The sequence below is a fragment of the Euleptes europaea genome, chromosome 5 (assembly GCF_029931775.1).
Source record: "Euleptes europaea isolate rEulEur1 chromosome 5, rEulEur1.hap1, whole genome shotgun sequence".
NCBI classification, from domain to species: Eukaryota; Metazoa; Chordata; class Lepidosauria; order Squamata; family Sphaerodactylidae; genus Euleptes; species Euleptes europaea.
Genome location: NC_079316.1, coordinates 8,629,476 through 8,652,857, shown reverse-complemented (window position 1 = coordinate 8,652,857; position 23,382 = coordinate 8,629,476). Strand labels below are relative to the sequence as shown.

General features: G+C 48.1%; 2 protein-coding genes and 1 non-coding gene across 4 annotated transcripts in view; all 3 read left to right on the top strand.

Moving 5' to 3' along the window:
* Positions 1–5,232, top strand: part of LOC130477877 (cytochrome P450 2J5-like) — a 33,678-nt gene extending 28,446 nt beyond the window's left edge. The window contains exons 6-9 of the mRNA XM_056849960.1: positions 3,199–3,340; positions 3,825–4,012; positions 4,268–4,409; positions 5,054–5,232. Coding sequence (XP_056705938.1) covers positions 3,199–3,340; positions 3,825–4,012; positions 4,268–4,409; positions 5,054–5,232 — 651 coding nt within the window. The remainder of the gene's footprint in view (positions 1–3,198; positions 3,341–3,824; positions 4,013–4,267; positions 4,410–5,053) is intronic.
* Positions 5,233–10,098: 4,866 nt separating this feature from the next.
* Positions 10,099–23,382, top strand: part of EIF4E2 (eukaryotic translation initiation factor 4E family member 2) — a 34,850-nt gene continuing 21,566 nt past the window's right edge. Inside the window, exons 1-3 of one of the 2 annotated variants that reach the window (XM_056849654.1) lie at positions 10,099–10,184; positions 16,674–16,788; positions 19,629–19,763. In XM_056849654.1, coding sequence (XP_056705632.1) covers positions 10,165–10,184; positions 16,674–16,788; positions 19,629–19,763 — 270 coding nt within the window. In that variant the 5' untranslated portion in view covers positions 10,099–10,164. The remainder of the gene's footprint in view (positions 10,185–16,673; positions 16,789–19,628; positions 19,764–23,382) is intronic. The other variant, XM_056849655.1, reaches the window with a different exon arrangement.
* On the top strand, positions 13,964–14,032 carry TRNAA-CGC (transfer RNA alanine (anticodon CGC)). Its single transcript has one exon. It is a non-coding gene; the product is annotated as a tRNA-Ala (tRNA).

The following is a 23,382-nucleotide window of genomic DNA, read 5'->3' as shown; positions in this document are numbered from 1 at the left end:
CAAGAAGGCCCTTGAGAGAGGTCTTGGTGTCCACGCCTGCAGATCTAGTTATCACCAAAAAGTTCAGACCAGGGTTTAGATGTCCTGACCTGGCCCAGGATAGCTCAAGCTCATCAGACCTCAGAAACTAAGTGGGGTCAGCCCTGGTTAGTCCTTGGATGGAAGACCACCAAGGAAGTCCAGGGTTGCTTCGCAGAGGCAGGCAATGGCAAATCACTTCTGAACATTTCTTGCCTTGAAAACTAGGGTTGTGCAAACTGAAAATAAACCTGAAATTAGCCTTTTAGGTAAATTTTGGGATTCAGGTTTGTGTGTGTAAAGTGACTTCAATTCGCAGCCGACTTATGGCGACCCCTTTTTGGGGTTTTCATGGCAAGAGACTAACAGAGGTGGTTTGCCAGTGCCTTCCTCTGCACAGCAACCCTGGTATTCCTTGGTGGTCTCCCATCCAAATACTAACCAGGGCTGACCCTGCTTAGCTTCCGAGATCTGACAAGATCAGGCTAGCCTGGGCCATCCAGGTCAGGGCGATTCAGGTTTACCGAACGCAAAAACCTAGAGATAAAACCGAAGCCAAATAGGCAATTCCCAAAAAAGCCGAATAGATATTCGGCTTTTCAGGTTCGGAGGCACGGCTCTGGCTTTCTCCCCTTTTCTTCTCCCCTTTTTCTTTCTTTCTTTTTTTTTGGGGGGGACGACTGGTTTTGTTAGGGGCCCATAGTTGGGGGCCCTTTTGAGGTAGGGATTGTGTCATCAGAGCCAACTTAGTCTGACCAACTGACAACTAGCTGATCTGCATTTTAAAGACGGAGCTAGGGCTGTTGAAAAAAAATTCAGTAAAATTCAAATTCGGCAAAATTCAGCCTGTTTTGATTCAGGAAATGCCGAAGTCTGAACTCCCCTGATTTGGATCTGTGGAATTCGGCACAAGTTTCAGAGTTCGGGGAAAAATTCGGCCGAATAAAGCCATTTAAAGCACCTTTGCGCCTTTCCGCGGCTCCAGGGGGAGCATGTTTGGAGGTAGAGGTCCCAAACTTTCAGTGTAGCTTGAGGGGACCCTTCTTGCAAGAACAGCCAGATTTTGTGAAGATTGGGTCAGGGGGCCCCAAGTTATGGGGGCTGGAAGGGGGTCCCCCATCTGCCCATTGGAATGAAGCCATTAAAAACACATTTGTGGCTTTCCACGGCTCTGGGGGGGCATTTTTGGAGGTAGAGGTCCCAAACTTTCAGTGTAGCTTGAGGGGACCCTTCTTGCAAGAACCCCCAATTTTTGTGAAGATTGGGTCAGGGGCCCTCGAGATATGTCAATCTGCCCATTGCAATAAAGCCATTACAAACACATTCGCCAACTTCGGCTCCTCATTTTCCCGCCTTTTTTTAAATTCAGCTCTATCTGAACTGGAAACCGCTGGATCGGGGGAAATTCGGCTGTTTTTTGGTTCGGGATGAACCGAATCGACAGCCCTAGACAGAGCTCACCTAGTCCAGAGAACTTTAGTTTCTGTCAGCTACTCATGGCCCTTCTGAAGAAGGGGTTTAGGGGTTCTATCACAGCTACCCCAAAGTATGGGGAAGGGGGAAGCACAGAAAATAGAATCATAGAATCAGAGCTGGAAGGGACCACCAGGGTCATCTAGTCCAACCCCCTGCACAATGCAGGAAATTCACAACTACCTCCCCCCCACACACCCCAGTGACCTCTACTCCATGCCCAGAAGATGGCCAAGATGCCCTCCCTCTCATGAACTGCCTAAGTTCATAGAATCAGCATTGCTGACAGATGGCCATTTAGCCTCTGCTTAAAAACCTCCAGGGAAGGAGCACTTACCACCTCCTGAGGAAGCCTGTTCCACTGAAGAACCGCTCTGTTAGAAAATTCTTCCTAATGTCTAGACAGAAACTCTTTTGATTTAATTTCAACCTGTTGGTTCTGGTCCGACCTTCTGGGGCAACAGAAAACAACTCAGCACCATCCTCTAGATGACAGCCCTTCAAGTATTTGAAGATAGTTAGAACATGTACATTTCTCCAATGACACTTTGCATATGCTCCCTCAGCCAGGTGAGCACCTGATGTGTGGCACCTGATGTGTGGGTGGTGGAAAGTGCCGTCAACTCACAGCCAATTTCGGGCAACCCTGGAAGGTTTTTAAGGCAAGAGATGAACAGAGGTGGTGTGCCATTGCCCGTCTCTGTGTAGCAACCATGGAATTCCTTGGTGGTCTCCCATCCAAGTATTAACCAGGGCCAAGACCCTGCTTAGTTTATAAGATAAGATGAGATCTAGCCTGGGCCATCCAGATCAGGGCCTCTGATATGTACCTGGGGTAACAAAGGTAAACAAATTACCTGTGGTAATTAAATCACTATACACCTTAGTCTTGTTAAAATGGCAAATTGTCTCTAGTCTTTGATTTCATCCAATTAGTCTCTTTGCAATGCCAGAAAAAATAAATAAAGGTCATACACAGTCAAAGCATCGTCCAGTGTTATTCAAAGTTATAAGCTAAAGTAGCCAAGAATTTGGTAGCAAAAATAGTTCTGTTAAGATCTAAATATCTAAGCCAGCAGATTTAAACAGACTTCTTTTTCAGACTGTAAATCACTCTCTGGCAGTCAGAACATATCTCACTATTATTCAAAGTTATTAATTGTCTCAAAGTTTCTCAAAGTACGTTCCCATAAATGTTAGAATTAAAAGGGACAGGCAGACTTGAAAACAGCCGTAGTTCTTACTATAAATACAGCCTTTGCCCTCTCCCACTTCAGTTAAGATATTATCAGCGTTTTGGAGTCAGAAGTTGAAGAAAAACCCCTGTTCCTCGTTTAGGGTTGCCAGTCTCCAGGTACTAGCTAGAGATCTCCTGCTATTACAACTGATCTCCAGCCAATCACCTGGAGAAAATGACCACTTTGGTCATTGGACTCTATGGCATTGAAGCCCCTCCCCAAACCCCATCCTCCTCTGGCTCCGCCCCAAAAACCTCCAGTGGTGAAGAGGGACCTGACAACCCTATCCTCGTCCACACCTGTCATTGGAACCCTCTTAATGATTTAGGAAGGGGCTAGAGTGATTTTCGACCCATCCTGGTCGTTCAGACCCTTGAAATAGGTGATGAATGAGAGCACGTAATCACATGTACTTTCCGTCAGTCACCATCTTGCCCCGCCTTCCTGTCTCTTTCTTTCTCGTCTCCAGTGTAAAGATGACCCCAGCTCGACATTTACAGAAACAAACATGGTGCAAGTGATCATGGAACTCTTCATCGCTGGCTCAGACACGTCTGCTATCGCCTTACGCTGGGCCTTTCTCTACATGCTGGAATACCCAGAGATACAAGGTTTGAAAGGATGCTTCTCCCCCCCCCTTTTTTAATATTGTAAGATTGCCGCTGGCTTAGGGTTGCCAGTTCTGGGTTGGGAAATACCTGGAGATTTCGGAGGTGGGCCCTGAGGAAGGTTTGGAGCCGGGACTTCGAGAGGGGAGGGACTTCAATGTAGGGTTGCCAGGTCCCCCCTCTCCTCTGGTGGGAGGTTTTTAGGGCGGAGGTAAGGAAAGATGGTGTGGGCGCACGGCCACGCCGATGCAATCGCATCACTTCTGGTTTACAACTCAACTCAACTGGGAGTATGAATGGCAAAAGGCCCCTTGCAATGCGGCACTTCCAGAAGTGGGAGTGACATCCCGCCATGGGTAGGCGAGTGCACGTTTCGATCGCCAACCCTCAGCTGTTTGGTGGGCAGCCAGGTGGATTGGTGGGTGTTTGCCTGCCACCACCTGGCACTTGGCAACCCTACTTCAATGCCATCTCTCTCCATTGGCAGAACAAGTCCAACAGGAGCTGGACACCGTCCTGGGGCCATCCCACGTTATCTGCTACGAGGACCAGAAAATCCTGCCCTTGACCAATGCTGTGCTCCATGAAACTCAGAGATTCAGCAGCTTGTCCGCGGTGGGGGTCATGCACAAGAGTTCCAAGAACACCAGTGTCAAAGGAATGTCTCTGAGCAAGGTGAGAGGGCTTGTAGCCTTCATTTGTAGTCCTGGAAACCAGGAATCTGAATCCGATGAGTGATAAAAGGCCCCTTGCAATGCGGCGCTTCTGGGCGTAAACTGGAAGTGATGTGGTATGGCGAGCAGGTGCGCGTGCACGCATTGCCCGCTGACCCTCAGCTGGTCAGTGGGCAGCCAAGTGGATTGGCGGGGGGGTTGCTCACCACCACCTGGCACTTGGAAACCCTGTTCACGTGATATCATTTCTCTGCAGGGCATCATGATTCTCCCAAACATCTACTCGGTCCATTATGACCCCAAGCAGTGGGAGACGCCGTACAAATTCAACCCAGGTCACTTCTTGGATAAGGATGGGAATTTCGTAAAGAAAGACGCTTTCTTACTCTTCTCAGGAGGTAATACAATGCTTAATATTTCACCAGTATTTGGGGTGCGTGTACACCTCAAATGCTGCAGAGTTCTAGAAAAGCATAAAATGTGAGACAGTTCCTGAGGATATTGCTTCCGAAAAGGAAGCCTCTAGTCCTTACGGCTGCGCAGATTGGAAGGAAACCCCCTTCTCCTCTGGATGGATACAAAGGGGCTCACTGCTTGCCCTGACTTCTCGCTGTACATGGGCAGTGCTAGCTGGAAATACCTGGAGGTTTTGGGGGCAGAGCCTGGCGAGGGTGGGGTTTGGGGAGGGGAGGGACTTCAGTGCCATAGAGTCCAATTGCCAAAAACGGCCATTTTTCTCCAGGCAAACTGATCTCTATTGGCTGGACATCAGTTGTAACAGCAGGAAATCGCCAGCTAGTACCTGGAGATTGGCAACACTAAATACGAATTCTCGTGATCTTGGTCCACTCATAATCTTTCAAGGTGGCACAAGATTCCTTTTTTTTTTCTTTTGGTTTTGCAGGAACCCACTGTATCTTTTAGATCAATTTAAGCCTCTGGTGTGTGATTCTTCCCCACAACAAGAGTTTGCATGTGTTCTACCCCTTCCAACCTGGCTTTGCTCACTTGCTGTTGCATTACACACATCTTCCTCTTTCAGGAATCCGAGTGTGTTTGGGAGAGAAGATGGCGAGAACAACGCTCTTCATCCTCTTCGCCAGCCTGCTGAGAGCATTCCGGTTCCAGCTGCCAGAAGGGGTGAAGGAAATTAACAGAGAGGCCATCCTGGGGCTTGCGTTAACCCCACACCCATACAAGCTATGCGCCATTCCTCGCTAGACTGCATGACATCCATCCTTAAAGAGAAACTTTTTATTCTGCAAATCTCCATGTAGTTTTTACCACTACATGAATTTTAATCTGGGAGCACAGATATACTACAAACTTATATCCATTTTACGGCATCGTGATTGTCATGGATTTTTCCCAAAGATTCATGGGAACTGTAGTTGTTTGGTGGTGTTGGGAATTCTCATTTGGAGATCCTTAACTTCATTTAGAGAGTTACATTACCCACAATTATCTGGAGAGAGAGAATTACTATTAAAGCAGTTTGGACCTATTGCGTAGACCGGGGGGGGGGGGTCCCCCAACCATTTGGAGCCTGTACACGGGATGGTTGTGCCAATCACAAAATAACTGCCGCAGGAGATGAAGCCGACCGCAAAATGTCAGGAAGCAAGGTTCTAGATAACTCTTTGGCTCAGTGGTAGAGCATCTGCTTGGCATGCAGAGGGTCCCAGGTTCAATCCCTGGCATCTCTAGTTAAAGGGATGAGGGAAGTAGGAGACCCAGGAGACCCAGGAATGCCATTACCAGTCTGAGTAGACAATACTGACTTTGATAGACCCAGGGTCTGATTCAGTATAAGGCCGGTTCACAAGTTCAACAGCACCTCTTCAACATTTCAGACAGAAGCTTTGTTAAAAAGGATGCCTTTTTAAAACTTATTTTTATTATTATTTAATAATAGAAACAGAGCAGAAATAGTGAAGATTCAGAATAGAAAATAAAATACAAACAAAAAGATACAGAATAATAACATACAAATACCAAACAAAAATACCCCAACTGAATTTGCTGAAATGTATACTTTTAACCTGAAATATTATAGCTCCTTTCATACATTCATTTGCTCTAATCTACCTTTGCATAACTTAACATTGCTCCCTATACTTTTTTTAGGTACCGGTAGTTTTATATTTCTAAATAACAAACAAAAAAACCCTTATATCTTATCTTCCTATATTTAATTCTAATGCTATATATTCATAAATTCAAAATAATTTAACTTTCACTAATTTATGGGATCTTATTCAGAATATTCTAAACATTACATAAAACATATAGGTTTAATTAGTAACGTAATTATAACTGATTCAATCAATTTGATTATCTTTTAGTTATGCTGGTTAACATTTACATAGACCATAACATTACTCTTGATTAATCCACCGACAGCGAAAGTTTAATCTTACTAAGACCCACCAAAATATTACAGAACAGGGAGTTCTTAGATTAGGCGGGAGAACACCCGGGAGAGCCCTGACCTGGATGACCCAGGCTAGCCTGATCTCATCAGATATCAGAAGCTAAACATGGGCTGTTACCACACTAGGTATTCCCAGCGATGTATCAAGAGTTTGGAAATGTTATAAAAAACATCGCTTTAAAAGGGTTTTTGGATGACATGGTTAAAAAATGGTTGGAAGACGTCTTCACAGCTAAAGGGGCCAAACAAAGTGCGAACAGTATTTTTTATAACATTTTCAAACTCTGAATACATCAGTGGGAATACATAGAAAGTGCGAACAGTATTTTTTATAACATTTTCAAACTCTTAATACATCGCTGGTAATGCAAGTCCGGTAACCCCCAATGTTTTAATCTGCTGTTTTCATGCTTTGTATGTATTTTAACTCTGTTTTTTAACTGTTCTAATGATGTGTGTTGGGGGCAGGGGCTGTTGAATCAAATGGTTTTAAAATGTGGTTTTATCATGTATGTTTTAAATTGTAAGGGCAGAAAGGTAGGATACAAATTTTGTAAATAATAATAATAATAATTAATAAATAATCTTTTGAGTTGCATCAACCTCTTCCTCTGGCTGGATGTTGAATCTTTTATTGTTTCTGAGCACAAAGACCCTGAAGTTTGCAGTTTGGGGGCAGGGTTTGGAGAGGGGAGGGACTTCAATGCCATAGAGTCCAATTGCCAAAGCAGCAATTTTTTCCAGGTGAACTGATCTCTATCGACTGGAGATCAGTTGTAATAGCAGATCTCCAGCCATCACCTGGAGGTTGGCAATCCTATCCAAAAGGGAAGATGGTCTAAGCAGTGCTCAATGAGGAGCATGTGCCGCCGTTGCTGGAATTTCCAAGCAAGCCAGAACCAGACCAGAACCAATGGATTGAAATTATATCAAAAGAGTTTTGGGCTAAGCATTAGGAAGAACTTTCTGACAGAGGAACAGGTTTCCTCAGGAGACGGTGGGCTCTACTTCCCTGGAGGTTTTTAAGCAGAGGCTAGATGGCCATCTGTCAGCAATGCTGATTCTGTGATCTTAGGCAAATCATGAGAGGGAGGGCAGAAAGGGTTGTGTCAGTGTTTGGCTCTCATGGCCCTTTTTTGCATGCCCAGGATAATGCCACTTTGGGGTCAGGAAGCAATTTTCTTCCAGACCAGATTGGCCAGGGATCCTAGAGGTGTTTTTGCCATCTTCTGGGCATGTAGTGGGGCTCACTAGGGTGTGTGTGTGGGGGAGTAGTTGCGAATTTCCTGCATTGCGCAGGGGGTTGGACTAGATGACCCTGGAGGTGCCTTCCAACTCTATGGCCATTTGTGCATGGGAGGTTTTGCCTTGGGTTTGCCGCTCTCTAGATGCACATTTTCCCCATCTAAATTCTCAGAACTCAACAATGGGCGAAAACACATGGTCGCTTTAGCCTCCTTTATTCTGTTTCAGTCAGGATCGAACGCATGTTCACGCGTTCGATCCTGGCTGAATCCTGGCTGAAACAGGGAATGTGTGTGTGTTAAGTGCCGTCAGGTCACTTCCGACTCACGGCGACCCTATGAATGAAAGTCCTCCAAAATGTCCTATCTTTGACAGCCTTGCTCAGATCTTGCAAATTGAAGGCTGTGGCTTCCTTTATTGAGTCCATCCATCTCTTGTTGGGTCTTCCTCTTTTCCTGCTGCCCTCAACTTTTCCTAGCATGACTGTCTTTTCCAGTGACTCTTGTCGTCTCATGAAGTGATCAAAATACAACAGCCTCAGTTTAGTCATTTTAGCTTCTAGGGTCAGTTCAGGCTATAACCCACTGGTTGTTTTTTGTGTGTGTGTGTGTGGGCTGTCCACGGAATCCATAACAGGGAATAAAGGAGGCTAAAGCAACTGTGCGTTTTCGCCCAATGAGTCGCCATGCAGTTTTGAGAATTCGGATGGGGAAATTGAGCATCTGTGTGCGTGTAAAGCGCCGTCAAGTCGCAGCCGACTTATGGCGACCCCTTTTTGGGGTTTTCATGGCAAGAGATTAACAGAGGTGGTTTGCCAGGGCCTTCCTCTGCACAGCAAACCAGGTATTCCTTGGTGGCCTCCCATCCAAGTACTAAACAGGGCTGAAATTGTGCATCTAGAGCAGTGGTTCCCAACATGGGACACACGCCCCACAGGGGGGCAATTTGATTTTTATGGGGGGCAATTTGAGAATGAGTTATTTACAATGAATTTTTTTGACATACTGAAGCAGTATACCTGTAAGAGTTAAAAATTAAGAAATATTATTAAAACTCCAAACTCAGAGGGCCTCTGGAGAAATACATTTAGAAGTTAAAGACAGACAAAAGAGAATTCAAGAAGAGATAACTATACAATACTACTTGTTCTTCCAAGGTTGACAAACAGAGTAAAGCAGACAAGATGTCTGGGAACTATTAGGGAGGAAAAGATTAATTGTTACCAGATAAAGTAACAGGTGCATTAACAATGGACTCTTTGCACAAGTTTATTTGACCAATCAGGTAATTTCTGTCTTATAATTCACCAATAAGATGTCTGTATAATTAAAACCAATGAAAGTTATTCTAATTTGTATGGATCATCCCCAAGACCTCTGAGCCCAATGAAAAGCTATAATGTAACATGTGTAGTTAAAATATTGTAATGAGCTAATTAAGAGGTTATATAAGCCTGAACACAGTTGTATCTAGAGCTCCATCTCCATCTTGAAAAGCCTCTGAAGGGCAGAGTCTGGGGACTCAAACAGCCATTTGAAATAATAAATCTGATTTCTCCAAAGTTGGTTTTGAGTCTTTGTGTTTGAAAATCTAACTCCTAAAGTCTGCTACAACAACACACATTTTTAGCAATTCGAGGAGAAGTGGGCGTCTTTCTACACTTACATGAAATGCAGCTAACCTAAACGAAGTATGTTTAAACATTATAATAAACTCTGTATTATATTTCCTTATCTCAATTAACTGCCAAGTAGAATATGAATTTTTAAAATATTAGAAATCAGCCTGATGCAAGTACAACAAACTAAAGATATTCTGTAATTATGTTCTATTCAGAAATCATTTTACAATACTGTATTGTTTTTATAATGATAACGTTTACCCCTTCCCCTTTTTCTCTTCCTGTACCCTCCAATTATATAAATAAAATAATATTAAAAAAAATTTTTTTTTAAATTAAAATCAGAATGTACATGGCGGGAAGAATTATATGTCACGGGGGTGGGGGCATCAGGACTTTAGAGATGCTTAGGTGGAGCATGGCCAAAAAAAGGTTGGGAACCACTGGAGATGCAAATCCCAGGCAAAACCTCCCAGGCACAAACGGCCTAGGAGTCTATAAAGCCGCCCAATCAGAACCACCCAATCCGAAACCGGAAGCCGGGCACGGCGATGGCCTCCTGCCCTTCCTCACACACACAAAAACCCCGCTCAAGCCTAGAGCGGCCTCCCCCGACCAACCCCAGTGGGCTTCCCGCCTCTTCCTAGCGGAAGTGGAGACTCCCCCCCCTTCGCTCTTCATTGCCCAACGGCGAGTGCGCGCCGCCTCAGGCTTCCGTCCGGAAACCGCCGCCGGGGAGGGAGGTTCCGCAGGACCGGAAGTGGAGGGCGGGGAGGCCGGGCCCCGAGCGGAAGGAGCCCGGGCCGAGGGGGGGAGGGGAGGGAAGGCGGCCGACAACGAGCGACTGAGGAGGATGAACAACAAGTTCGACGCGTGAGTGGCGGCGGCGTCGCCTCCCTCGGGTCCGGGACAGCCCCTCTCGGCGGGTCGCCGGCGGGGAAGGGGGTCGGGGCGGCTTCGGCTGCCAACGGCCGGGAGGGGAGGAGGAGGAGGAGCGGCGCCTCTTGGGCCTCTCGGGGTCACGTGATGGGGGGGGGCCTCTGCTTCTCTCCCCCCCTGTGGGAACCTGGCCCCTCCCCCCTGCCTTCTCCCCTGGCAGACGCTTCTCTCTCAAAGGCGGCTCTTTTATTTGCACCAGGAAGGAGCGGGGATGCTTCCCTGAGGGGCCTGTGGCTCAGGGGTAGAGCCTCTGCTCGGCATGCAGAAGGGCCCAGGTTCAAATCCCAGGTTCAATCCCCAGCATCTCCAGTTAAAGGGACTAGGCAGATAGGCGATGTGAAAGACCCTTCTTTACCTGAGAGCCATGGAGAGGGGCTGTGGCTCAGTGGTAGAGCCTCTGCTGGGCATGCAGGAGGTCCCAGGTTCAAGCCCCATTATCTCCAGTTGAAGGGACTAGGCAAGTAGGTGATATGAAAGACCTTTGCCTGAGACCTTGGAGAGGGGAGAGGCTGTGGCTCAGGGGTAGAGCCTCTGCTTGGCATGCAGAAGGTCCCAGATTCAGTCCCCAGCATCTCCAGTTAAAGGGACTAGGCAGATAGGCGATGTGAAAGACCCTTCTCTGCCTGAGAGCTATGGAGAGGGGCCGTGGCTCAGTGGTAGAGCCTCTGCTGGGCATGCAGGAGGTCCCAGGTTCAATCCCCATTATCTCCAGTTGAAGGGACTAGGCAAGTAAGTGATATGAAAGACCTTTGCCTGAGACCTTGGAGAGGGGAGAGGCTGTGGCTCAGGGGTAGAGCCTCTGCTTGGCATGCAGAAGGTCCCAGATTCAGTCCCCAGCATCTCCAGTTAAAGGGACTAGGCAGATAGGCGATGTGAAAGACCTTTCTCTGCCTGAGAGCCATGGAGAGGGGCCGTGGCTCAGTGGTAGAGCCTCTGCTGGGCATGCAGGAGGTCCCAGGTTCAATCCCCATTATCTCCAGTTGAAGGGACTAGGCAAGTAAGTGATATGAAAGACCTTTGCCTGAGACCTTGGAGAGGGGAGAGGCTGTGGCTCAGGGGTAGAGCCTCTGCTTGGCATGCAGAAGATCCCAGGTTCAAATCCCAGGTTCAATCCCCAGCATCTCCAGTTAAAGGGACTAGGCAGATAGGCGATGTGAAAGACCCTTCTCTACCTGAGAGCCATGGAGAGGGGCTGTGGCTCAGTGGTAGAGCCTCTGCTGGGCATGCAGGAGGTCCCAGGTTCAATCCCCATTATCTCCAGTTGAAGGGACTAGGCAAGTAAGTGATATGAAAGACCTTTGCCTGAGACCTTGGAGAGGGGAGAGGCTGTGGCTCAGGGGTAGAGCCTCTGCTTGGCATGCAGAAGATCCCAGGTTCAAATCCCAGGTTCAATCCCCAGCATCTCCAGTTAAAGGGACTAGGCAGATAGGCGATGTGAAAGACCCTTCTCTACCTGAGAGCCATGGAGAGGGGCTGTGGCTCAGTGGTAGAGCCTCTGCTGGGCATGCAGGAGGTCCCAGGTTCAAGCCCCATTATCTCCAGTTGAAGGGACTAGGCAAGTAGGTGATATGAAAGACCTTTGCCTGAGACCTTGGAGAGGGTAGAGGCTGTGGCTCAGGGGTAGAGCCTCTGCTTGGCATGCAGAAGGTCCCAGGTTCAGTCCCCAGCATCTCCAGTTAAAGGGACTAGGCAGATAGGCGATGTGAAAGACCCTTCTCTACCTGAGAGCCATGGAGAGGGGCCGTGGCTCAGGGGTAGAGCCTCTGCTTGGCATGCAGAAGGTCCCAGGTTCAGTCCCCAGCATCTCCAGTTAAAGGGACTAGGCAGATAGGCGATGTGAAAGACCCTTCTCTGCCTGAGAGCTATGGAGAGGGGCCGTGGCTCAGTGGTAGAGCCTCTGCTGGGCATGCAGGAGGTCCCAGGTTCAATCCCCAGCATCTCCAGTTAAAGGGACTAGGCAGATAGGCGATGTGAAAGACCTTTCTCTGCCTGAGAGCCATGGAGAGGGGCCGTGGCTCAGTGGTAGAGCCTCTGCTGGGCATGCAGGAGGTCCCAGGTTCAATCCCCATTATCTCCAGTTGAAGGGACTAGGCAAGTAAGTGATATGAAAGACCTTTGCCTGAGACCTTGGAGAGGGGAGAGGCTGTGGCTCAGGGGTAGAGCCTCTGCTTGGCATGCAGAAGATCCCAGGTTCAAATCCCAGGTTCAATCCCCAGCATCTCCAGTTAAAGGGACTAGGCAGATAGGCGATGTGAAAGACCCTTCTCTACCTGAGAGCCATGGAGAGGGGCTGTGGCTCAGTGGTAGAGCCTCTGCTGGGCATGCAGGAGGTCCCAGGTTCAAGCCCCATTATCTCCAGTTGAAGGGACTAGGCAAGTAGGTGATATGAAAGACCTTTGCCTGAGACCTTGGAGAGGGTAGAGGCTGTGGCTCAGGGGTAGAGCCTCTGCTTGGCATGCAGAAGGTCCCAGGTTCAGTCCCCAGCATCTCCAGTTAAAGGGACTAGGCAGATAGGCGATGTGAAAGACCCTTCTCTACCTGAGAGCCATGGAGAGGGGCCGTGGCTCAGGGGTAGAGCCTCTGCTTGGCATGCAGAAGGTCCCAGGTTCAGTCCCCAGCATCTCCAGTTAAAGGGACTAGGCAGATAGGCGATGTGAAAGACCCTTCTCTACCTGAGAGCCATGGAGAGGGGCCGTGGCTCAGGGGTAGAGCCTGTACTTGGCATGCAGAAGATCCCAGGTTCAAATCCCAGGTTCAATCCCCAGCATCTCCAGTTAAAGGGACTAGGCAGATAGGCGATGTGAAAGACCCTTCTCTACCTGAGAGCCATGGAGAGGGGCTCAGTGGTAGAGCCTCTGCTCGGCATGCAGAAGATCCCAGGTTCAATCCCCATTATCTCCAGTTGAAGGGACTAGGCAAGTAGGTGATATGAAAGACCTTTGCCTGAGACCTTGGAGAGGGGAAGGGCCGTGGCTCAGTGGTAGAGCCTCTGCGGGGCATGCAGAAGGTCCCAGGTTCAATCCCCAGCATCTCCAGTTAAAGGGACTAGGCAGATAGGCGATGTGAAAGACCCTTCTCTATCTGAGAGCCATGGAGAGGGGCCGTGGCTCAGGGGTAGAGCCTCTACTTGGCATGCAGAAGATCCCAGGTTCAAATCCCAGGTTCAATCCCCAGCATCTCCAGTTAAAGGGACTAGGCAGATAGGCGATGTGAAAGACCCTTCTCTGCCTGAGAGCCATGGAGAGGGGCCGTGGCTCAGTGGTAGAGCCTCTGCTCGGCATGCAGAAGATCCCAGGTTCAATCCCCATTATCTCCAGTTGAAGGGACTAGGCAAGTAGGTGATATGAAAGACCTTTGCTTGAGACCTTGGAGAGGGGAGAGGCTGTGGCTCAGGGGTAGAGCCTCTGCTGGGCATGCAGAAGGTCCCAGGTTCAACCCCCGGCATCTCCAGTGAAAGGGACCAGGCAAGTAGGTGATGGGAAAGACCCCTGCCTGAGACCCTGGAGAGCCGCTGCCGGTCTGAGTAGGGAATACTGACGATGGACCGATGCTCTGATGCACTATAAGGCAGCTTCATGTGTATTTGGAGAGGGGCTGTGGCTCAGTGGTAGAGCATCTGCTTGGCTTGCAGAATGTCCCAGGTTGGCATCTCCAGTTAAAGGGACCAGGCAAGTAGGTGATGGGAAAGACCTAAGACTTTGGAGAGGGGAAGGGCCGTGGCTCAGTGGAAGAGCCTCTGCTTCGCATGCAGAAGGTCCCAGGTTCAATTCCCGGCATCTCCAGTTAAAGGGACTAGGCAAATGTAGGTGATGTGAAAAACCCCGCCCTGAGACCCTGGAGAGCTGCTGCCAGTCAGAGTAGACAATACTGACTTTGATGGACCAAGGGGGTCTGATTCAGTATAAGGCAGCTTCATGTGTTCACGTATTCTTAACCTTTCAGGAGAGGGGCTGTGGCTCAGTGGTAGAGCCTCTGCTGGGCATGCAGAAGGTCCCAGGTTCAACCCCCAGCATCTCCAGTTAAAAGGGACTAGGTAGGTAGGTGACGGGAACGACCCTCGGCCTGAGACCCTGGAGAGCCGCTGCCGGTCTGAATAGACAACGCTGGCTTTGATGGACCGAGGGTCTGATTCAGTCTGATTTATTTTTTTGCACTTCACCATCTTGGATCTGAGTTGACTCCTCTTTCTCCCCTCCCCAGTCACCCATTCACCTGCCCCAGTTGGAGATGGAGGGAGTCAATTGGGTTGCCAATTGAGAACTGGCTGGCTTTACCTCAGTGGCTCTCTCTGCTTAGCCCACCTCACAGGCTTGTTGTGAGGCTAAGGGGGGTGTTTAGACCACCCCTTGTTCCTTGTAGGAAGGGTAGGATAGCATTGTCGTGGAGGTGCTGATGGCTTAAGGAAAGTGAATGCAGAGGAGAACATGATGATTTTGGACCTCGAATATAAAAAGAGGGGAGGGAAGCTGCATCTGACAAAGTTTCTCCTACATCACTGGTAGAGATGCTCCCCCCACATTTTATCCTCACAATAACCCTGTGAGTTAGGCTAAGCAGAGCGCCAAGGCTGCCCAGTTTACTTCATGATGAATAAAAGAACAAGAAGAAGAAGAGTTGGTTTTTATATGCTGACTTTACCACTTAAGGGAGACTCAAACTGGCTTACAATCCCCTTTCCTTCCCCACAATAGACACCCTGGGAGGTAGGTGGGGCTGAGAGAGTTCAGAGAGAGCTGCAACTAGCCCAAGGTCACCCAGCTGGCTTCATGTGGAGGAGTGGGGAAACCAACCTGGTTCACCAGATTAGAGTCTGCTACTCTTAACCACTATACCACGCTGGCTCTGGAGGCTGAGGGCATCTTAAGAGCAGCAGAATTTTGTTCCAAGTTAAGCTTTGGTGGTTCAGTGCCCGCTTCTTCAGATGCAATGAATGAATCCTCACGAGAGATTGCAGCACTGGGAACAAGATGAGAAATTAGGGGGCGGGGCATGTGTCTTTTCCCCCAACAGATAAACCAGAAATTATGGAGAAATATGAAATATTTTCTCTTTTATGATAAGCTGCACTGTTACTCAAAATGTTTAGCATGAAATTTTTTTGGAATTACCTTGCCTTGCGAGGTAATTTCAAGCCGCTCTTAGAAAGGTGGAACAAAGACAATTTACAAAAAATATAATAATCCTGTTTTTACTGTAGATGCAACATACTTTCAAAGATATGTTTGTTACTTAAACAGGACTAATTTTGTCTATGTATATGATAATACATTATTGAAGAGATTGGTGCTTGTTATGTTATAAAATTAAACTCAATATCTGCCTTTGCCAATAATTGTAATGGTTTGAGATTGTCAGTCCAACTAATATGCGTTGTCTACTGTAAAGGTTGCTGTTTCCTTTCAATTTTTACTCGTTCCTACCTCTCAGATTGCAAACCCAAGATACCCATGCAGAGGTAGTGTAAAGTATAATACTGATAATTTTGCTTGCAATAAAGAAAGGAATTTGTGCTTCTAAATTCTAGACATGTACCAGATAGTGCAATTTTATATGCTGGCTATGTTATACATTTAGGCTATTGAAGCAGTGAAATAATTTATATGCTGGCTATATTTCAAATTATTGAAGCTGTGAGATAGTTCTGTGATAAAAAAATTCTTGACCCCCTCCAAAGCAAAAAACAGTCCCCCAGGGCTTCACAATTTGTGGAAATCTTACATTTCTAATCCTGCCTATGCTATCAATTTAGGTAGGCAGTAAGACTCTATGTATTTACATTCTAAAGAAGTGAACTCTAGAGAGCCAACATGGTGTAGTGGTTAAGAGCGGTGGTTTGGAGCAGCGGATACTAATCTGCAGAACCGGCTTTGATTCCCCACTCCTCCACATGAGCGGCAGACTCTAATCTGGTAAACTGGATTTGTTTCCCCACTCCTCCACATGAAGCCAGCTGCCTGGAAGTCACCTATTGTTAAATGACTCTGCTCTTTTTCCTCTCACTTCTCTGGGATACCTGGAATTCCCTCCCAGAAGGCCTACACAATCCACCTTTTCTACTCATATGCGGTTAAGGGGACACATGATAGAGGTCTATAATATTATGCTTGATAATGGAGAGAGTGGACAGGGAGAAGTGTTTCTCCCTCATAATTCTAGGACACAGGGTCATCTGCTGAAAGGTGAGAGATTCAAAACAGATAAAAGGAAGTATTTCTTCACACAACACATAGTTTAATTGTGGAACTCCCTGCCCCGGGAGTGCAAATGTCTTGTGCTTCTCCCACAGGGCCATTGCATCCAAAGCCTCTCTCAGGGTGGGCTCCTTTGGAAGCGCCCTTTTGTGGGGGGGCTGTTAACAGGCAGGAGCACGGCACCATTAGCCCAACTAATTCCAAACTGACGCTTTTCTCCTCCTTTTGCTAGTCTGAAGGACGATGACAGTGGAGACCATGACCAGAACGAAGAGAACGGCACACAGAAAGATGGTGAGAAGGAAAAAGATGATAGAGACAAATCCCAGAGCAGCAGCAAGAGGAAGGTACGTTCTTGCCTCCACCATACACCAGAGCAGGGTGTCAGGGTCAATAGCCTGGAGCTTGGTCAAAAGGACATTTGCAGATCATTTGAAGATCTCTCGTACTTGAGGGAGGAAAAAAGTAGGGATGATAAGTCAAATAATAACAGCCTTTCTGCTGGCATAAGAGAAAAGGGGAGGGATCAGTCCTGGTCACTGAAGAAGAAGAGTTGGTTTTTATACACCAACTTTCGCTTACTGCTTAAGGAAGAATCAAACCAGCTTACAATCACCTTCCCCTCCCCACAACAGACACCCTGTGAAGTAGGTGGGGCTGAGAGAGCTCTAAGAGAGCTGTGACTAGCCCAAGCTCACCAAGCTGGCTTCATGTGGAGGAGTGGGGAATCAAACCTGGTTCACCAAATTAGCCTCTGCTGCTCATATGGAGGAGCGGGGAATCCAATCTGGTTCTCCAGATAAGAGTCCACTGCTCCAGACCACTGCTCTTAACCACTATACCATGCTGGCCTCATCCTATGTGGCTTTTGGTCCACATGGGTCCCAAGATCCTATGCTACCCAGAAAGCAGCTCTGAGAGAAATAAAAAACTGCAAACGATTGAACACTAAAACCAGCGAGCTGAGTCTTGCAAGCAGGTTGCTTTAATCTGATGAGTCAGATCTTGCAAAGCCATCTGAATCCAGACTGGTTATTTGTTTTAATATCAGCGCCAAAAGTGTGCACGTTTTTAAAAGTCTGCATTTTGAAAGCAGGACAATTCCTGCAGTGTCCCAGTGTTTCACCAACAGGCCGACGGGGCTGGGACTTCTCTGGCATTGAGCCGGCATGGCTTTGGCTCCTGTCAGTCTAAAAAAAAAGCCGGTTTCTGGCATCCAGCAACACCTAAGCGTGCCCCAAAGAACCGAACTCGGGAAAGGACTTTACTATGGGCCAGCGAAGAAGGGCATCCTGGGAAGCAGGGACGTCTCGTTCGTGGAAGGGTTTTTGCTCCTATTCAGGAAAGTGGCTGTCTTCATTCCTACAGGGAGAGCAAAGGGGTAAGCCAGATGCTGCTGCAAACTTGCCGTCCATCCCGTTGGGAGTTCCCTGCTGTAACCAGCAGACATGCCGTGTCCCTCCCTTCAGTTGAATTTTGCAGTATGCAGGCTCCTCCGCCCCCTGCAAGCACAGGACACCTGCCATAACAGCAAGCTTGGAGTTAGCATTGACAAGGGGCCGTGGCTCAGTGCTTAGCATGCAGAAGGTCCCAGGTTCAATCCCCAGCATCTCCAGTTAAAGAGACCAGGCATGTAGGTGATGTGAAAGACCTCTATCTGAGACCCTGGAGAGTCGTTGCTGGTCTGAGTAGACAATACTGACTTTGATGGACCAAGGGTCTGACTCAGCATAAGGCAGCTTCATGTGTTCATATTGGGAAGGGGCCGTGGCTCAGTGATAGAGCATCTGCTTAGCATGCCGAAGGTCCCAGGTTCAATTCCCAGCATCTCCAGTTAAAGAGACCAGGCACGTAGGTGATATGAAAGACTTCTATTTGAGACCCAGGAGAGCCGCTGCCGGTCTAAGTAGGCAGTACTGACTTTGATGTACCAAGGGTCTGATTCAGTAGAAGGCAGCTTCACGTGTTCATGTGACAGGTATCCAAGTGGCCCGATGCTTTGCAGTAGACTCCACCCAGCTCAGAGATTCATAACCCTCTGACAGGATTGATCTCCTTTCCCCTTGAACTGTGGCCACACCCTTCCTTCTGTGCCCCCACCCAAAAGCTGGGTGGTGGCCTGACACCCCCCCCCCACAGGCAGTGATCACATCTGGGAAGGGTACAACAAAGCGTGGAGAGAGACCCCCTGCGCTCCTTCAGGGGGCCTTATAGCATGCAAGCCCCCCCAACCCGCACATGCATTCCCTGCCCCTCTAAAAGACCGGCATTTGCTAGTGTTAGTGAACTGCTTCAGACTCTGGAGCAGTGTTTCCCAAACTTTTCGGGCCACCGTCCCCTCGGTTCCACAAACTCAACCACAGCGCCCCCTACCCTATCCAACAACACAGTTGAAGGGGCCCACCTCTAGTGCTCCCCTGCTACCCCCTTCCCTCTTAGTGCCCCCCTAGGTAATCCCACCAGCCCCCAGGGGGTGGTACTGCCCACTTTGGGAACCACTGCTCTAGAGCTCGCCTGCAGGAATAGGTGGGAGAAAGTATTTCCTGGCTGGGGTGCTTCATTCCTGGTGAGTTTTTCTTGTGACTGTATCTGAGGAAGGCAAAGTTTTAAAAAAACCAGCCCAGATTCTCCTGAAGTTGTTCTTTTTTTAAGCTGGGAAGTTGATTTTACTGCCGGGGATCTGTCAGGGCTTAAAAAAATGAACACAGCTGTTGAAATGTTGCGCACGTTGCTGACGTTTGGGTTTTTCAGATTCACTAGCAGACCTCGCAGACGAAGGCTCAGTTCTCTGTAATCTCGCAGTGTTTTCAGGTCTGTTTTCTTAGCAGTGGGAAGGATATAAAGACATGGCAGCAGAGTTCACGAACTGGCCTTATCTTGTGAATCGCTTCCGAGAGAGACACTAAACGATCCTCCTGAGACTCTGCTGCTGCCAGCTTGGAAAAACTCAGGCGAAGCCGAGGATTGCTAATCTCTCGTTTGAAATATAGTCAGTTCCTGCCAGGCTAATGGTGTGTTTCGGGCTATTAACAGAGATGGGATTTCTCTGAGAAAATGAGCCTAAACTGTTCCTTCACGCTCCGCGATGGCAGGAACAGGGCAAGCTTTTAATGTCGCGAACCTCTCTTTCAGCACTCTCTGTCTAAAAATGCATGAGGATAAATGAGTGTTTCAATTCCGCACACAGGCTGTGGTTCCAGGGCCAGCTGAGCACCCTCTGCAGTATAATTACACCTTCTGGTACTCCAGACGGACGCCCGGGAGGCCCACCAGCTCGCAAAGTTACGAACAGAACATCAAGCAAATCGGCACCTTTGCCTCCGTGAGTGCAATGTGGCTCTTTCGCTCATTTAATGGGATCCAGTCACTCATCGGGCGAGGCAAGAACTCAGCGGTGTTATCCTCGCTTTGCCAGCAGCAGGTCCCAGATTCAGTTCCTATCGTCTTGGTCGAACGTCTCTCGGGTAACCCAGCCAAGTTACGAATGATGTAGAGGGAGTGAAGGAAGGTGTTTCCACCCCACCCCCCTCCCTGTTCCTCTCACAGTGGTATTCAGGTTCCCCCAGCGAAAAGGCTTGGCAGTATATTATGTTGTTGTTTTGGGTTTTTTTGTACGCTGGCTTTCTTTACCACTTAAGGAAGAATCAAACCGGCTTACAATCGTCTTCCCTTCCCCTCCCCACAACAGACACCCTGTGAGGTAGATGGGGCTGAGAGAGCTGTGACTAGCCCAAGGTCACCCACCTGGCTTCATGTGGAGGAGTGGGGAAACAAATCCAGTTCACCAGATTAGCCTCCGCTGCTCATGTGGAGGAGCAGAGGAATCAAACCTGGTTCCCCAGATCAGAGTCCATCGCTCTAAACCACCTCTCTGAATCACTACACCATGCTGTATTGTGGACAGATCAAAGACACCTAATTAATTTATGGAATTTGCTGCCTTGGAGTGGGGGGATGGCCACCAGTTTAGATGTTTATTTTTACAATGGACGAGATGAGTGAATGGGGAATTGGCCATTTAACGACACTTAGCCGTGACGGCCAAATGAAGCCTCCATATACAGAGGCACTATATCTCTGAACACCTGATGCTGGCGACATATGTTTGGGGAGGACTGTTGCCTTCCTTCCGTGCTGGGGGCTTCCTAGTCCCATCCGGATGGCTCCTGCTTGAAATGGAACATTGGCCCAGGTGACTCTTTTGTCTCATCTGCCAGAGCTGGTCTTGCCTTTCGTGCCGTCTTCTCCACCATCCTCGTCTCACGCCAATCAATGCCCAACATGAAGTGCGTCTTGCTCTCTGGCACTCCAGTGCAAATACTCCTTACGTCCCCCTGACCTCCTTGGGAGCAGCGCTGTCCAAAAGCCCCCCTTCTCCTCTGAAGCAATCTGGAATCAGTTGGACACGGCCCGACTCTAAGAGGCCCATCGTTTGGGCCAAGTCTGTCATTTGTTGCATGTTTGTTTTTGTTGCTTTAAAACTTGCCCCAAGGTGGCAAGCTTGGCACTCGTATGATCCGGGAGAAAAACCTGCTCAACGGGTTCGCTTTGCAGAAACCCATGGGCGCCAGCATTGGATCGTATCGCGGCCAGCTGAGGTGTGGTAGGGAGAGAATTCAGCCATTTAGCTGAGCAAAAGGGGACGTTTCTTCCCTTCCCCAGCAGCCTTGCCAAAGCCCAAAATAAAATAATAATCAGCGAGACATGAAGCTGCTGTATACTGAATCAGACTACTGGTGTACTCAGCACTGTGTACTCAGACGTGTATCAGAATGCCCAGTCAAAGTGTTTCACATCACCTGCTACCTTGATCCCATTTTTAACTGGAGATGCTGGGTCTTGAACCTGTGACCTTCTGCAGGCAAAACAGGTGCTCTGCCATTTAACAGGGTAACTGTTGCATACTGTTGCATACAAGGGAGTCTAAAGTGGGTACTGGAAGCATTTGTACCTCTTTTGCCTGGAATTTCCTGCCATAATACCTTCGTTGAATCTCCATCTTCCTCCTACAAGTCCCTCTTCTAAATTTACCTTTTGCACAAATCTGTAGGCTTAATGTTGAATCTTCATTTTCTATGGGGGATACACTTCTGGGCAGCAGTGTGTGTGAACAGGGTCTTGGGGTACAGGTGGACCATAAGTTAAATATGAGCAGCCAGTGTGATGCAGCGACAAAAAAAGCTAATGCGATCTTGGGGTGCATATACAGAGGCATAACATCCAAATCACAAAATATCGTCATTCCGCTGTTCACTGCATTGGTCAGGCTGTGCCTGGAGGATTGTGTGCAGTTCTGGAGGCCTCACTTCAAAAAGGATGTGGACAGAATCGAGCGGGTGCAGAGGAGAGCGACGAGGATGATCAGGGGCCTGGAGACCAAGCCCTGTGAGGAAAGGTGGAGGGAGTTGGGAATGTTCAGTCTGGAGAAGAGGAGGTTGAGGGGGGACATGAATGCTCTCTTTCAGTATTTGAAGGGCTGTCACTTAGAGAAGGGCAGGGAGCTGCTCCTTTTGACAGCAGAGGAGAGGACTCGCAATAATGGGTTTAAATTGAGTGCGGAAAGGTACCGGCTGGATATTGGGAAATTTTTTTATAGTAAGAGTTGTTTGACAGTGGAATCGGCTACCTAGGGAGGTGGTGAGCTCCACCTCAGTGGCAGTCTTTAAGCAGAGGCTGGACAAGCACTTGTCAGGGATGCTCTAGGCTGAGCAGGGGGTTGGACTAGATGGCCTCAGTGGCCCCTTCCAACTCTATGATTCTATGATTTTATTACTTATTTACTTCATTTGTACCCCACCTTTCTCCCCAAAGTGGCTTGCATCATTCTCCGTTCCCCATTTCCCCTCACAACAACCCTGTGAGGTGGGTGAGGCTGAGGGTGTGTGGCTGGTCCAAGCTCACACAGCCAATGTCCATGGTACAGTTGAGATTTGAACCCAGGTCTCCCAGATCCTAATCTGACACTTTAACTGTTACAACATGCCAGCTCTCCTAAAATGCCTTGAGAATTCTTGATTGTTGGGATAGAAGCGGACTTTGTCCACAAGATGGAAAGAAATTGCCTGTGCTGTTTGGTTGACAATCATAAATATTTGTTAATTAGCTGCAATAATAAGTTGAGCCCTTAACCTATTTGTATCATGTTTCCAACACTTGACTTCAGTTGCCAAATAATGTTCCCTGCGTTGTATTCATTGATGAAGAAAAACAAGGTAGTGTTGGATGAGGGGAGGGGCCGTGGCTCAGTGGTAGAGCATCTGCTTGGCATGCAGAAGGTCCCAGATTCAATCCCCGGCATCTCCAGTTAAAGGGACCAGGCAGTAGGTGATGGGAAAGACCTCTGCCTGAGACCCTGGAGAGCCACTGCCAGTCTTAGCAGACAAGACTGACTTTGATAGACCATGGGGTCTGATTCAGTATAAGGCAGCTTCATGTGTGTTCATGTGTTCAACTTAGTCGTAAGAGAGAAGTGTAGAATTTAAAATATTTGTATTAGATTCAGATTTTGTTTTAAATAAGGCTTTTTAAATGCTTAATTTTTTTTATTGTTTAAACTATTTTTTAAAAAATCTGGTTTAAATAAAACATGGATTTTTATCCACCGTGATGCGTTGCAGGTCACCCAGCTGGCTTCATGTGGAGGAGCGGGGAATCAAACCCGGTTCTCCAGATCAGAGTCCACCGCTCCAAACCACCACTCTTAACCTCTACACCACACTGGCTGTAGAGTATAGGACCTAGAAAGGGAACAGGGCAGGGGAAGGGGAATCTAGACTCAAACAGAGGCTTATCTTGTGAGGTAATATTGAAAATGGGGAGTGAGAACCATGCGTGTGTGTGTTTGTTAAGTGCCACGAAGTCTAGAGAACGATGTACACGAATTCCTTGGAGGAAGGATGGGATAAAAGAAATGCCATAATAAATAACGCCTGATTTAAAGA